This window comes from Sminthopsis crassicaudata, chromosome 6 (assembly GCF_048593235.1).
Source record: "Sminthopsis crassicaudata isolate SCR6 chromosome 6, ASM4859323v1, whole genome shotgun sequence".
NCBI classification, from domain to species: Eukaryota; Metazoa; Chordata; class Mammalia; order Dasyuromorphia; family Dasyuridae; genus Sminthopsis; species Sminthopsis crassicaudata.
The window spans coordinates 94886972-94904410 of record NC_133622.1 but is presented as its reverse complement, the minus strand read 5'-3'; the positions used below and the strand labels follow the sequence as shown (position 1 = coordinate 94904410).

Genomic DNA, 17439 nt, shown 5'->3' with positions numbered 1-17439 from the left:
CATGTTGGCCAATACTCCTTTATTTCAAGAAGCCCAAGAATCTCATTCTAAATATCACCAGGCTGCCCGAGGTTTACATTTAAAATTTGGAATAACAAGAGAAGAAGCTAGAAGCATAGTAAAAGCCTGTACAACTTGCCTTCCTTTTATGCTCCTACACTCCCTCCAGGGAAGAACCCTCATGGTTTGAGACCTAATGAAATTTGGCAAATGGATGTGACTCATTAGAAATCTTTTGGTCGTCTTTTATCCACGTTGTGGTAGACACTTTTTCAGGATTCACTTTTGCAATGCCAGAAGCAAAAGAGATAGCCCGAGTGGTCACTGAATTCCTTATACAAGCATTTGCAATTATGGGTGTGCCACAAGCAATAAAAACAGATAATGGACCTGCATATACTTCTAAACATTTTGCATACTTTTGTGCACAGTATAAGATTTTACATACCACTGGTATAGCTTTTAATCCTCAAGGGCAGGCAATAGTAGAGAGAAGAAACATAGATATTAAGACACTCCTCCAAAAACAAAAGAAAGGGGGAGCCATGGGTAACCCTAGAAAACTTCTAAATTTAGTTCTCTATACCATTAATTTTTAAATTTTTGACAAAGATGCATTAGCTCCAGCAGACAGGTTTTATAACCCACCAGAAGGACAGTGTCCAGTGTGACCAGCTCCACCGTCTTTAGATAATCACCGGGTGATGTGGAGAGACTTAGGTAGTGGTGAATGGAAGGGACCAGATAAGTTAACTGCTTGGGGGAGAGGGTTTGCTTGTATCTTCACAGATGGAGATGGAATCAGATGGGTACCAATGAGCCATATTTTCTATGTCCAATTGGAGCGAGACGGAGCAAACCTTTGAAATGAAGGAGAAGACCCAAGAAACATCGGGGGGTTCTGTTGGTGACTGTGCCCGCCACTGAAAGAAGTGGCAGTTAGGGCATTTGACTCATGGACATCAAAAATTGTTGGACTTGAAAATCTTCAGGAATCATTAGATTCTCTGAGATGTGATAAGACCATTATAGGACATGAAAACCCTCAGGAATCATTGTATTCTCTGAGACATTATAAGACTATTATAGGACTTGAAAAACCCTCAGGAATCATTGGATTCTCTGAGACATCATAAGACTATTGTAGGACTTGAAAGTCTTCAGGAATCATTGGATTCCCTAACATACAAAAAGACTGTTGCAGGACTTCTAAAACTTGTGGGGATCATTGGATTCCCTAACATACAAAAAGACTGTTGCGGGACTTCAATATCTTGTGGGGATCATTGGATTCCCTAACACGTGAAACAATGGACAATAGATTGGTTTTGGACTATCTCTTGGCTGCTGAAGAAGGTGGATGTGTGACTGATGTTTACATACCTTCCTTCTAGGACTTCTGGAAATCTTTTACAAAACTGTGTTGATTTATATTGTTATATCACTACTTGCATGTACAATTCATGTTTGTTACACCATATCGAGCCTGCAATGATTGTGGGAAGAGTCATCACTAATAGTCTCTGCATTATCACTATGTGCTTGTGTAATAACTCCCATGCTGATGGGTTTGTGCATACTTGCCTGTAATAAGACCCTTCAACCCAAAAACTGGCTAGCAATCCCCACTTCCCTTTGGTGCTTTTCATCTCCCTTCCTGAGATGTCAGGGAGGGCGTGATTATCTCCTTTTTGGGGTTATCAACTCCCTGAAAAGTAAGATATGGCATGACCACCTGTGTTCTAAAACAAAAGAAAGTAGGAGATGTAAAGGGCTAGAACTGAGCAAATGCACTAGGATAATGGAGCACATGAGACTATTTGCCAATTGGACGGCTCTCTATTAACATGCTTGAAGATTGACCCTCCCCAGCTGTTCTGTGCTGACTTGATTGGTGGGACAAAGAGTGGGAAGTGACATGTGTCGGTGGAGTACGAGGAGGAAATTGAGGCATTCTCTTGGAGGTGGAGAGAGAGGAAGGTGGTGTGGAGATTACTAGATCTAATCCCTTGACAGGGAGCTCAAGAGAAGCAGAATAAAGACTTTTGATTAGCCTGACTCCAGCTGATTTCTGGGAAGACAGAGTTCCAGCACTTTTCCATCAGGCATTGTCTTTCTTTCTGCTTATTTTTGTATTCCCAGAATTTAACACTCACAAGATGCCTGGCACAGTGTTTAATAAATACTTTTTTGACTTGAAACTTGTTGACATGTACATTTTATATCAAAATTATAGAAACATAAGTAGTGCTGGTTCATGTAATTCACCCATTTTGTTTGTTTGGTTTGATTTTGAACATGATGGATACCTTTCAAAAGTTATTTTATTCTCAGGAAAAGTAGTGCTACTTTATAATCTGGCTTCTCTCATCTCCACTCCTATTCCTTTGTCAGTTGAAATTAGTACATTTTAAACTGAGTAGTAGTTTAAAAAGGAAATCTGCAAATTCAAGGTGAGGGAAGAAGTCTGTTGGATATACTGGTATTTGTAAAATTTATCAATATAGAATATTTGATTAATTAAAAGTATTTTTAACTTTAATAGTCAATATAATATTTATTAGGACAAGTAACATCCTACATTTATAAATTTTCTAGTTTCCTTGACATATGAGACCACAGTATTTTAAGCTCCATTCCCCCCCACCCAACTCTAGTGTCTAACATAGTGTCTAGTGTCTATAGTAGGGATTTAATAAATATTCCACAAATTCAACTGATACCATTATTAATAATTATTGTTTATATATTCAAGTATATGAAAGAGAACAAATATTTTTCTGTTTCTCATATCTATAAGTTATATTTCAATTAATAGAGGTTGGTGTTATTTTGTTAAAGTCCAAATGTCCTCCAGTCCATAAATGGGAAGTATTTAGCTACAAAGGCCACTATATTTGTCAGAGCCATAATTAGCAATATACCTTAGTATTGGTGGCACAATTCACTTTTGATTCAGTTGAAGGGAAATGGATGGAAAAAAAGTTGCCTGGGACTAAGTTCATAATACCTAGGAGCTTCCTGTTTTAACTTTTATTGTTTCTGAGTAGGTCATAACTTAATTCTTCCTAAGCTATTGCAGAACTGCTAGTATTATCCAAACTCACTAAAATATAGAGCCTGAGGCAAAACTCTGGTGGCTCCCATCCAGGGTTTTTGTACCCTTGAAGACATGACACATACTTAAGCCACTGCTCAAAGAGCCACCTCATTCCTAATTGTAGGTGGTTGTCTGCTAGAGTTCAGCTTCATAAACTTAGGATCACTATTCCATATGAGGTCTGGTAACTGAATGAATTATAATTTATTATCAGTAAATGTTTGATTTGTATACTTACTTTATATACCTATATACCTGAGATCATGTAAAAATTTCTCAAGTGACAAGAGTCTAAAAATTTTTAGAAGCTTTGCTCTAGAAGAATGCTTCCATGTCCTCTTAAGGCAGCGGCTGTTTGCATTTTTTAGCATTTGACCACTGGGGTAAAGGATCACATGATGTAGTTCATGCATTTTTTTTTTTTTTTTTAGTATTTTGTCTGACCACCCAGTTTTTAATCAGCCCAGTTCAGTTTACCATTTAACAGCTGTTTGGGCAGCTGAATAACACATACACCGCCCCCCCCCCCCCATATATAAATAAATAAATATATATATATATATATATACTCACATACATATATAATATTCTACTTAGTAGAACTGCATTGCCCCAAACAGTAATTATTGGTAAACTGACTATATTCTAGGTCTTTTACATGACTAAGAATATCTTGAAGCTGATGCTGATGAAACTCTTTGATATTATACAACTTCAAATCTGAAACCCATCCTTTTAATTTAGAGATAAGAACTACTAGCATCTAGTTTCTGATCTCTCTCCAGTGTTCTTGATACGCATAATAGTGAATGCCACTATTCTGGAAAATATTTAGATTAGCCTCAAAAACTAATGCTGCATTTATTGTATCCTTAATGGAAATATCTAATAGAAGGAAAGCATTGGAATGAAGAGGGTTTAAGGAAGGTTTGCTGTAGGAGATGGGATATTAGTTGAGGTTTAAAGATTAGGATCTTATAGGAAGGCAATGTGTTATAACAGGATTTTAACCCAAGCTTTCTGATTTTCCAGATTTGGAAAGTCAATTACTCTAAAAAAGTCAATTACTCTACTCTTTGAAGCACTGTTATAAGAGCAGTGAAACACCATGGTCCAGAGATCATACAAAAAAAGCTCTATCTACAATTTCTGCATAGATTTTGGGAACTCAAGTCTTTTTATGCAATTTACTTAAATCTTTGTATAGTTTTAGTAGGGGCGGGGGAGAAACATCATTGGATTTTGAAATTAGAAAAGTGGTTCAATTTCCAAGTTTGCTACATGTTAGCTTATAACTATGCAAATTCTTTTAATTTCTTGGACCTTTAGGCTCCTTATAGGTAAAATAGGAATTTTCTTCATAATCTCTCTCTCATAGGGTTATTGTGAGGAAAATGTTTTGTGACTTAAAGAATGGTTTAAAATGCTACTTACTACATTTATAAACCTAGTAGGAAGTGTCACTTAAATTTTATATGTCTCCTACTACCTATCACAGTAGAAGTTAGGTCCATTTATTTTGTCTTCTTATTCATGGCACTAGCAACTAATAAAAGCTTATTGTATTGAATTTAATTAAGGAAAACTTGTTGGATAAGTGAATGAAAAGTGACTATATATTCCCTATAAAGCTTCCAAAGATGTCTTAATGATAATATAGGATTATACTGTTTCTAATTCATAGATTTAGAGTAGGAAAGAACCTGATTGGATCATGCAATCCAATAATCAGAAAAAGTAAAAGAGACTCAGTCAAATGAAGTGATTTGCCCAAGATGGAGAAGATATTTGAACCTAGTTCTATCCTGCAGATGTAGCATGCTTTCCAAGTCATTATTTTCCTTTGGTTCCTATTTTTGTGTTTGTGCTTCACCTAGAATTAAAAACAAAACAACAACAACAACAACAACAACAAAACACACACACACAAAAAAAAAAAAAAAAAAAAACTGGAGAGACCAAGAAAATTTGAACCAAACAGGGTAATAGAACTAAAAAGGAGGAAGAAATATATATAAAGGAACAGAAAAAAAAAAAAAATTATGAAGAGGTGAAGAAATTGACAACATCTCTATAAACTCAAATCATTTAATTGAAAAATATTGTTAGTTACCTTGGACCAATGTTAACACCATCATAAAGCAGATTTATGAAGTAAAGGGAAGTCGTAGCACAGTTTCCCTTGGGAAATCAGCTTTAAGGAGGTAGACAGTCAACGAACAATTATTGAGGGCTTATTAGAGGTAAAGCACTGTACTAAACCCCCAAATCTGGTGTTCACCCAGTGACTTCCAGTGGAATCAATCACTCAAACATTTTTCTCTTAGTGAGAGTATAGTGTCTTTAAAAATGTTATTACCGGATTCAAGGGACCTTGACTTAAGGAAACCCTGATGATGTCCAAATCCTGTTACTTTCTCTGTGTAGTCTGGGGCAATTCATAACCATTGTGGACCTCAGTTTCTTCATCTATGAAAGCAAAATGTTATAGATGAACTGAAGTCTCTCCAGGCTAACTGTATCCTCTCAAATACTGCTTCCTACTGCAAAAATTACTTCACATTGGTTCACCCAGGAGTTCTCAGACTTTACCTGCCGATACTGAATACATAATCAGCAGTGAAATCCAGACTTTCCCTTATAAGACTTTTCCTAAGGACCCCCACCCCCTCCCCAGTTGCCAACTATCCAAAGTTTGATTTGTTCATCTAAATTGACAACACTGTCCATTGATTTTCCCCCCAGGCTAGCACCCCCAATTCTTGCTCCAGCCCCATGACTCTCAGTTCCTACAAAGGAGCAAGGCAGAGTGGAGGGGGCATCTCCCGCGGGATCTCCGCCATACTGGTGATGACTTTCTCTTGGAACTCTCGCTTAGAACTCGCAGACTGCGCTAAAACCCCTAGAGCTAGCCAAGGGAGGCAAGAAGGTGGAGGGGTTCCCGGCACTTGTAAAGGCCCACAAGGAGTAGGCTCCTATCTCCCAAGTTCACCCATTTCCCATTCCCGGCAACTTTACCCAGGGAGACCACACCAACCTCTAAAGCTAGGGAAGAGAAAATTACCGCCTTTCCTACTAGGGACCGGCCAATCCCTGAGGTCTGGGATTTCTGCTCCAGCAGCCAGGATGAGGCATGGGGACTACAGGGGGAGGGGTAAGGGAGTGGGTGGGGGGAGGGAAGCTCGAGCGCGTGAGGCTTCTGAGGGAAAGTGAGAGGGGAGGGAGGACAGGGCTCACCCGCTTATTCTCTCACATAAGCGCAGGCAGAGGGCGCATCAGTCATGCCCTCCCCCTGCGACCGCCGCCGCCGCCTGCTGCTGCCTGCCGCTGCCGCGGCCGCACAGCTCCACGCGCCGAGGACGTCCGAGCACCCGGGACCCTGCAGCTGCTGCTGCCTCCTCCGCCGCTGCTGCCGCTGCCGCCGCCCCGTGCCGCTGCCAGGAGCCCCGGAGCTGGCCAAGTCAGGGAACTGAGCCGCAGGCTTTTTCGCCGCCGCTTCTGCCCCCGCCCCCCAACAGCCCTAACAGCCCCAACTCCAGACTTTCTGGCTGCTGCTATTGCCCCTTCGGGCGGGTTACTTGGGGGAAAGAAGGGGGGGGTGGGGGGAACAATCCGTGGTGCTTAAGACTTTTTAAAGGGGTGTGTGTTTATGCACTTCCCCCTCCCCAAGGAAAAACAAAAGGAGTGGGGGTGACTTTTCCTCTGGCTCTCCCTTCACCTCCCAGTCTCCTGAATGAGGAGAACTCGGATGTCCGGTTTCCTGTAAGGGTTTTTACCTGACAAGCTCCAACTTACCCTAGCAGTTACTTGGAGAGCAACTTGAAAAAAGTTTGCAGCCCCCGCGCAACGGAGCCGCCACCGCTGCCGCACCTCTTGTCCGTCCCCCAGGCTTTTTACTGGCTAGATATCGGGGGCAAGGAAAATCAGGAGCGCTCACCATTGCTGGGGCACCCAAGCCCCCACCCCCTGCCCCCCCGTAAACTCACTAGTCTCCCCCACCCCTTCCCCACCCCGCCCCAACCCCCCCGCAAGGAGCTCGTTCACCATGCACTTGCTGGGATTATTCTCCCTGGTCTGCTCCCTGATTGCTGCAGCTCTGCTCCTGGGACCTCGGGCGCCTGCCGCAGCTGCGGCTTATGAATCGGGACAGGGATATTACGAGGAAGAACCGGATCTGGGAGACGCGAAGGTAGGTGCCGTCCTTACTGCTGCTCCGGCTGCCGCTGGGGAAGACACCGGCAGGGTCATCTAGTGTACACCACAGTGTACACCTTTAACTAATCTGCCCTAAGACCAAGTTTGCGTGGTCTTATAACCCTTGGGAAGTTGGGGCTAAGGATAAAGAGACCTGTTCTTATTTTTACCGAAGAAAGCAACTTCCAAACTTCTGTAAAGGAAGGGGGTGGGAGTGGGATGGGAACACGAGGGGGTTTAGAGGCACTTTCAAATTAGAAACACAATCACGCAACTTCAGTTAAGTCACTAAAGAGATGCCTCATAGTGCTCCTGTGATCCCAGTGGATGCATATAGTCTGTTGTAACTCTCTGTCCAAGACAGGGTAGCAGAAGTGCGCCTTCCCAGGCAAATCAATGGTACGTGAAGGCAATTTTGTTCGTGGGCATAGATGACCAGTCAACCTACAAGATTTCATTGAGTTGCTAAATTGCGGGGAGGCTCACTCAGGCGCCTTGGAAGGGGTGGGGAGGAAAATGAATACAAAAGGAGTAGAAGAGGGTAACAACTAAGGAAAGATGGATGGATGGATTAAGACGCCCCAACCGCACTTGGGGAAAAAAGCTTGCTCAATTTCAGATAAAACTGAAGGTGATTCTTAGGTCCTTATAAAAACCAGGGTTGTTTTCTCTTTTAAAGCTGAACGTCTGAGATCTCTTAATGATATGCTGAAGACTAATCAAGTTTGCTGGAGGTGTAACAAACAAATCCCAAATTTGTTTTCAAATTCATTATTGTTGCTGGTGAGGAGCAGTTAGAGTCCTTAGTTTTCAGCCTGAGATTTAGCTTCTTTGCCTTGAAACTCGTTTCTTGATCTTCCAAAAGAAAACTGTTACTCCAGAATGTTTAACTTAGACCTGGGGTTGGTGAGAGGGGGTGCAGTAACAGTACTTAAACAAAACGTTGTGTCTTATGTTGTGCTTTATTAAACATGTTTAATATGCCTGGATGGCTTTTGTGAGGACAACAATGTCTGTAGAACTCTACTGGAGTTCAATTTCAGTACATGGCATGATGCACAGAGGGAGTGTCCTGAATTGTTAACGTTATTTTTAACTTACTTTACTCTTTTATTTATTCTCAACTATCATTTGTTGATGTAATAGTTCTGTTATTAATGACAATTTAAAACACTTGTTGGCTACAGAGAACAGGGAGATTCTTATTGCTACTAAATAGGCCAAATTATGCCTTAGAGTTAATTTTTAAAAATGCTGATCAAATTAATTTTGAATTGTTTAGCAACAAAACTTTTAGAATATTTGAATGAATAGGAAGAATTAACTGCACAGTACTTTAATGAATCTTTTCCTAATTTGTGTAAATTTTTTTCAGTAAACTAAAGAAAATTCATTATTGAGTGAATTACCTAGCTTTTAAAAATGCAACTACTATTCAATTTAATAAATTAGTTAATGTCTTATAAAAGATGATCTTAACATAATTTGTAAACTGACCCCAAATTATTAGTTTAGTCAATTAATTGATGGTGGGAAACACTTTTGAATTATGATTATGTAAGCTGAGTTGTACAATAATTAATAACAATTTATTTCATACCCCTTGAAAATAGTTTTTGTTATTAATGTTGATGCTAACTATAACTACATCATTGTGAGGGATTTATTGATCTAAAGAATTATGAAATTCAATCTGGCAAGTTGCACTTTTCCTATGCTTTCAATATTGCACATTAAGCAGATGTGACTTTGGAATCAGGAAGACCTACCTTCTGACATATATTAGCTTTGTGACCCTTTGGGTGTTAAAGGTTAAGTGATGTCACTTAACCCATGAGTTTCACTCCCCCCCAAGTCACATACCTTCTTCTTGTCCCCCAAATAACTTCAAATTACAGAAGAGTTGCTCATCTGTAGCTTTACAGTTGGACTTCCCTATAAGGATGAAATTGCTGATCTGGACCAAATACACATGTCCACATATTCACTTTCTCTTTCCAGAAAAGCAAAGCATTGGAGATGTGTGAGTAAAACACAATTTCTATTCTGTGATTTTGAAAATAATTTCCTTTGGTTTTGTTGAAGAACTGGGGAGTAAGCTGTGGAAAGGGACACCTGATGAGATAACATTTGATAAAGCAAGTATGTTTACTTTGGTAAAGATAGTTAACTCGCATAATAGAATAGTGTGTTACTTTGTATATGGATGTTTGTAAGTATGGCTTCTGGGGGGGAAACGGAAGAATCAAATTAATTTCTGAAGGAATAAATAACTATTAATATAGAAAACAACTAACTAAATAAAAGGTTGATTATCTTTATATATGAAGTTCTTATTCCTTCTAGTCACTTAATTGAATTTTCCTTTTTTCAATGAAGAATTTAAATTTTTGTTTTAGAGTACATACAAATAATGTTTCAACTAAGTTTTATGTAAAGTTTTATGGAATATAATAGTGACATTTAATTCTACTTCCTAGTACCTATGTTTCTTATTAATCAGGGATAATAACAATCCTTATTAATGAATCTTAAAGAAATCCATACCATTAAGCCACTGAGATTATAGGGATACCAATCAATAAGTGCATTTCTGTTTTATATTAAGTGATCTGTAACTCATTGGCTTCATAGACAGTTCCCATGTAATACAATGGAACAGTAATTTGTTAAATGGAATCCCAGAGATAGTGCCTTACAAGTATTTCTTTACTTACCAAATTTATGGTCAAAATAGATTTTGGGAATTTTGTTCTTTGTTTTCTATATGTATTTTAATTTAAGGATTTTACAATTTATCTCCAGCAGAACCTTATCTCCTCCATTTACTTAAGGTCATATAGTTAGGTGAAAGTCAAATCAGAAATGAGAGTCAAGTCTTGCTAATTCTTGGATTGTTACTGAAGCACAGGATCCTATTCTATTCTGCATAATTCTAAGTCTACATTTTACTAAAAATGGTTTTAAAAACCTTTTTTTTTTCCTAAAGTGCAATAGGATAGGCAAAGATTCAAGAAAGCAAAGAATTTTGTTTATCTTGGGATTGCATTTAGCCAGAATTGTCAAGAGAAAGGGGAGGATTAAAAAGGAGAAAACATGAAAGAGTTTAATCAAACCCAAAGGAAGAGGAAAATGTGGCAAAGTGTTTAATTCAATCTCTTGTCAACATGAGATTATTTGGGATTGTATATACTTTGTCATTTCATTTTAGAATATTTGCATTTTTAGAGAGGTCAGTAAAATGTAATTAATGTAATTAAAATAATGTGCTAAGTCAAAGACCTTACTAAATATTACTCATTGTGTTATTTTGGTATAAAGTGATGTCTTGGTTGATGACGCAAAAGACTATGTCTATATGCTATACTGCAACAGTATCCCAAGAGAAAGTATGGGCTGATAATCTTGATAAAAACAAAACATCATGAATACCAAACTTCTAATAGTGAAATAAGATATTATAACATTTAAGGGTGACGGTAAGGAAAACATAACTTGCACAACATACTCCTTACTAGGTTGGATATATTATGGATCTGAGCTGGTAGAGACATTTTGATATTGTTATAAAAACAGAAAGAATTAATAAGGGCCGTTGTATGGCCCAGTGGATAGAGTGTTGGTCCTGGAATATAGAAAATTCATCTTCCTGAATTCAAATCCAGTCTCAGATATGTATTGTTATGTGACACCGGGAAAGTCACTTAATTCTGTTTGCCTCAGTTTCCTTAACTATAAAATGAACTGGAGAAGGAAATGGCAAACCATTCTAGTATGTTTGCCAAGACTACCCCGAATGGGATTGTGAAGATTTGTATATGGGTGAATAACAACAAATTGATTTTCTTTTCTAATGTAGGTAACTTATTTTCAGGAATCATGTGTTTCATACTAGCTGAATATAAGAATTATCAATTTTAATAATAATTATTATTTTAAAATAATCTAGTTGCAAGACATTTGGCTATGGTACTTCATACTAAAATAAACTATAATAGATAGCATTATATATATATATATATATATGTATGTATTTGCACATAATTCTATTTTTCTTATTTTATTTGTCATCTATATCTCACGTCATTTATCTACATTATATTACAATCATGTATTTACTTGTAAATGGGCCCATGTCTTATAAGTTTTTGTATAATAATGGTAATAGCTTATATTCATAATAGTGCTTTAAGGTTTATATACATTATTTTGTCTGATCTTCCCAATATCACTGTGAAGTATGTGCTATTATTATTTCAAATTTAGAGATGAGAAAACTGAGGCTTAGAGAAATTAATCACCAAACATTTATTATGTACTTATTCATTTGAGGAACTGTGTGCCCTCATTTGGGGCACTAAGCTAAACACTGATGTCTCCCAAGGTCAAATAAGTATCAAAGGGAGGATCTTTCCTATTCTAAGTTTAGCACTCTATTTACTATGCCACGAGGTTTCTTTATATATCTGACATTATTTAATTAGATAACCAGTTAATAGACAGATATTTTGGCTAAGATCAAATATTTTCTATCTCATTTGTCTGTATTCTTTGATAATGTCTTAGATAGATATCATAGAATCACAGAATGTTATAAGCAGAAGGGGGCCTTAAAATCATCTCAATCACCTCATTTACAGATAAGGTAGCTGAGCTTGTAATGATTAAGTGGTTTAAAAAAGGTGAGCCAGGTCATTAAAGACAATCAGGATAAAACCCTAATCTCCTGCCCCATCATCATGAAATATTTGTTTAAATTCCTACTTTAGTGCCAGAGATAGAAAGGTAAAAAACATGTTTTCTCCTCAAGTAGCTTACAATCTAATTAAAACTAAGGTTAGTTAGCAAATATAAACAAGTTTGTGAGACAGTCTGCAGGAAATACTAAAAATATTTTATAGACAATAGGTGCTGCAAGAATATAAGGAAGAGATCTCTATCAATTGTGGAGGCTGGAGAAGACTTCATAGGGAATGCAGAATTCAAGCAGGACTTTATTAAATAAGTAGAAAGAGTTCACAAATCTGTTCCAGTTAGAGGGGATGTTGTGTCATTTGCATGGCACATAGTTGAGACAATGAGTAAAAGAGTTTTTCTAGAGCATTTGATTGTGTGAAGGAGGTGAGGCAGATCGATGTAGAATGATGAGTTAGGATCTAAGTATGAAAACCTGGAGTTTGGAGTTTATTATGTCTTGGGCTCTTCTCTTGTCTCTTACCTTACTCTTGGTAATCTCAAATCCAGTTTTAATTTCTCTATAATGTCAACTGCTTGGTTGAAATCTCCACCTGCATGTTTGAGACATAACATATTCCAAACAAGTCTTCTACCTTTCTCAGCTAAAATCAGTTTTTCTTAACTAATCTAATTCTGTCTAGGATAGTCATCTAGCTTAGTAACATGGGCATCAACATCACATATTTTTAAAGTACCTACTCTGTTTCAAGTACTGTGCTAGATATTGATGATAAGAGTGGGATAGGGATAGAAATTCAATTTGTGATGTCATCAGAACAGGAAACTCCTGATGAGGAAACTCCCTTTATTTCTGCAGGTTGTTATATTATCTGGAGTTTATAAAAAAGTTGTCCAGAGCAAGGTGTTAAACTCAAATAGAAATGGAAGCCACTAATCTATATCTTAGGATCTCTGCAGGCCATTTAGTGACTTAGTTTCAAAATGTAATATTAATTATTTTATATTAAAATGTTATTTTCAAATTTCATTTTTAATTTGACTCTCATTGTAGTCAGCAAATAATTTTTCTAATTTAATTCTCATCACTTTTTGCTTAGACTATTTGAATAGAATCTGAATTTATTTTCTTTAATCCAGTCTTTCTTCCCCTAGTCTATTTTCCTCACAACTTCCATATGAATATTCCTGAAGCTTAGGTTGGAACATGCCACATTCTGTTTTAAGAACTCAGTGTTTCTCTATCTCTGCTAGGATCAAAAACAATGTCTTTTATTTTTTATTTAAATTAAAATCTTCCAGTTTGATTACATATTACTCCCTTTTTCATATTCCACATTCAGACAAAGTAGACTATTCAATTTGTTTCAGAAAGTAAATTTCGTTAAGAAATATTTGACTTTCCTAAGCAAATGAAGGGTGTGACAGAGTAATTTTTAAAGAATCTTTATTGGGCAACAATATACAGGATGGCTAAGTGAGAGTGGGAGAAAGGTAAGAGAGACCAGAGGTTAGAAATCAAGGTAAAAGATTAATGCAATAATCTAGTCTCAGAGTGATGAGAGGTTGGGGCAGTGTGGGGTAGAATGACTTGGAAGAATGTAAGAGAGATTATGAAGGAAAATTCAATTGATAGAAATGGATGACTGATTGGATGTTGAAGAAGAAATAATTTGCACTTTCAAACATGGGTGACTAGAATGTTGTTAGTACCCTTGGTAATTAAAAAATCTGCAGCTGGTTTGTTGGGGAAGCTTATGAGTGTTATGTGAATCAGATTTGAAACTGTTTTAAAGAATAGGATCATCAAGGTGAGCATTTTAAATTTAATTCAACTGAAACCAACAAATAACCTCTTGTTATTTATAAAAGGAAAGTATGGAATTAAATCAACAGGACTTAAACTATGTATGATATTAAATATGATGTGTGGTAAATGTTGAAACATTAACAAATAATTACCACAATTCATCCTTCACATATTAAAATTTAAAGATAAACTTGGGTCACTATGTGATCTAAACTTAAGTCATTGTACCTCTGTTTCCTTAACTGTAAATTTTTCTGAGATCCTTTCAGCCTAATGTTCCAAATTTATTAATAACTAACAAAAGTGTAGGTATTTTTATCTACTAAGGGCCATCTCTGTACCATCCATATGTTGCAGTATCAATAACCTTTGTCTGACATTCTACAGATTCCCACAGTTCATTCTTGCCATCTGCCCACTCCTGGTTGCCTGGAGAGATTTCAGAATTCAGAAATGTAGACTGTGTATATGGCAATATGGGGGAGGGGGAAGAAAATGTCCTTTTGCTTCTTCTTGTATAACATTTTACACATGTCTAGGTTAATGAAGCTGATTGGTCTTATAGTCCCTAAATGTCATTAGCTGGAGATGATTCAGTGTGCAGATAGCTAATGGTGGAAAGCTGGGTAATTGCCACCCTTTTCTTTGTATTCTACTTCCTGAGTACATTCCCATGCTGAAGTGGTATTTCATAGTATATTGTCTATTATTCATATCCCCTCTTGCATGCCATACATGTAATACAGACTAGATGTGAGGATGTCTTCCCATGGAAGTATATATTAAAAAAAAATATTCCATAGCTTTCAGTTGAGTTCATTGTTCATCTATGTTCTTTATTTTTGACCTTAAAGTGTTTGTTTTATAATATTTAAAAGTGAAAGTGACCTTGGAGATGATCCATCTAACCTCCTATTTAGTAGCAAGAGAAAACAGGCCCATGTTAGTTAAGTGAGCTGCCTAAAGTCCCACAAGTAGAAAGTAAAGGAGCCTGGTTTTGAACCCAAATCTTAAACCTCAAAATCCACACTGCATTTCAATCAGTTGATGATTAAATGATTATTTATATATGGTACTATTTGTACTTGTGTCCTAAGTGAAATAGGAGTCCCTATTCTCAACTGTAAAATGAGGAAATTGGACTAACCGACCAGGTGATCTTTAAATTTCTTTGCAGTGGCAATGATTCTATTTTGTTATCCACTATTCACCAAACACAGCTTAATGGTGCAGTGGATAGAGCACTGGTCCTGAAGTAAGGAAGACCTGAGTTCAAATTTGGCCTCAGATTCTTATTAGCTATGTGACCCTCAGCAAATCACTTTACCCTGATTGCCATCTGTAAAATGAGCTAGAGAAAGAAATGACAAATCACTCCAATATCTTTGTCAAGAAAATTCCAAATGGGATCCCGAAGTTGAGCTGAAATGAGAAATAGTGACAATTTGTCTTCCAAGAGGGTAAAAGATAATTATTTTGAAGGAATAAATATAGGTCCAGGTTTAGGTTCAAAGAATCAAATTGAGAGATATCAAATTGGAAAAGATATAAATAAGGAAAATTCCTCTGAAAATGGCCTGAAAATTTTAGGGGATGTTCAGTTAAATATGAGTCTCTATTGTCATTCTTTTTTATATGTGTGTGTGTGTATTAAGTGACTTACTCAGGGGATCACACAGCTAGGGGAAAGTTTGTGTCTGAGACTGGATTTCCAGCAAGTCCTTCTTGCTTCAGGGCTGGTGCTCTGTCCATTGCAACATCTAACTGACCCTGTCATTCTTTTTGGAAATGACTTTGTCCTCTAAGGAGTAGATCAATAACACAACAGAGAAAAGTATTCTAATACAGTGAATAACTAATTAGCATTATTGCCTATAGTCTAATTTCCCACCAAGACAATTACTTGAAATAAGCCTGGACTTTCTTAAATGTATCTTTTAACTAAAAATAGGTTATGAGATAGTTAATTCATCATTTGTATAGCCAGATCCATAGGTTTGTGTGAGCCCAATAAGAATTACTCATTAGTAATAAGCATATAACTTTATTACAGGAATGGTTGAAGTATATTCCCTATGACCTTTCACAAATAAATGTCTTTGAGGCATAGTTTTAGCCAGCAGAGGTCAGATTTTTTTCTCCATCTTCCAGGCATTTGCTATAGTAATTTTTTCCCCCAGTTGAATCGCTTCTAATCACTATACTTTCTATGTGAGATATACTTAAGAAACACCAGTTTCTGAAAATCTAGATTTATGTACATGACACATCAAAGGGTGCTTATTAACTATAATGATGTCAGTAAAGAATTTCTTCATGCATTAAGGTATAAATGGTCTTCTTTAAAAGTTTGATTTATCCAAAACTTTTACTTTTTAATGCTTCCTTCTATCATTTACTCTTTCTAGCATATGTTCTTGAATAATGTATACTATATTTCAGGGTATAATATGTTAATGGATAAAATCCATTAGGACTCTATCTTTATATAGCCATGTGCTTGAGATTAGAAACTATTTATATTTAATTTATTCTTCAGAGTATAGAATTATGCACAAATAGTTGCTTTAAAAATATTGGTAGGTAATTTTTTAGTGAATGATTTTTTCAAGTTCCTTTGTGATACAAAGGATTAATGTAGCTTGCAAAACTGTTTTTCTTGTATTAAAGTAGCAATTTTACATTACGGATATTGATAAATCAATTATGCCTTTAATCAGCCATCTAAGTTACTTATAACATGGTTCACTAATATTGGCCCCAATGATACAACTTTTTATGCACTTCCACCAGATTAGAAGCAAGTCACTTTGAATACAATCTTTCAAGTAAACATGTATCATATGAAGCATTATAATGTAGAAGTCATTTTTTTAGCTGCTTCTCCATTAGGTTAAAATCCCTTTAATGAATTTCCCCCTATAAATATTCTCCAGACCAGTCATGTGGAGTCAACTCCATATTTTAAGGATAAAAAATCTCATTGAGTCACTCAATAAATAATTTACTCCCAACTGTGTGTGTGTGTGTGTGTGTGTGTGTATGTGTCCCTGCATATCATTGTGTTAGCCACTATAGAGAGAAAAAAAAAAGTATTGTCCTCTGATTTATTATATTCACCTTTCACTTTTGTTTCAAGATTAACTTATAAAATATATTAATAAGAACCTTTACTGTTATAACTCATGTTCAAAATCAAATAAACATAATTACAAATACAGTGATGCATATCTTACCACCAGATTTTAATTTGATTAAAATGATCAGACAGTTTATTAACTAAGAAACAAAGTAAAGTAGAAATATATGAAAATAAATGTTCTTTAGTAAAAATAGTAAAAAAAAAAAAACAAGAAAGATCCATATAATCCAAAGTTATATTAACCTCCTGAAAAATTCTAACAATAAAAATGTGAAGTTAAAATATTCACAAATAGAGCCACTTGAGCAAAAGATAGAAAAATTAAATAGTTGAAGAAAACTATTTTCTGTTATTTTATGTCATTCTCTCAATTCTGTTGTACCCAGGTTCAAACCATGGGTAATTTTAATAGTGCTTTTTATTTGACTCATTTTACCCCTACTTTACTCTTCCCTCCACCATTTTGAAATTGGAAAACTGGGCAGTAAACTTCTAGAT

At 36.4% G+C, this 17439-nt stretch overlaps 1 protein-coding gene across 1 annotated transcript in view; it reads left to right on the top strand.

Annotated features, from left to right (window-relative positions):
* The first annotated feature begins 6277 nt into the window (after positions 1-6277).
* The window catches only part of VEGFC (vascular endothelial growth factor C), a 154530-nt gene continuing 143368 nt past the window's right edge, over positions 6278-17439 (top strand). Inside the window, exon 1 of the mRNA XM_074276507.1 lies at positions 6278-7289. Within this exon, the coding sequence (XP_074132608.1) occupies positions 7146-7289 (144 nt within the window). The 5' untranslated portion in view covers positions 6278-7145. The remainder of the gene's footprint in view (positions 7290-17439) is intronic.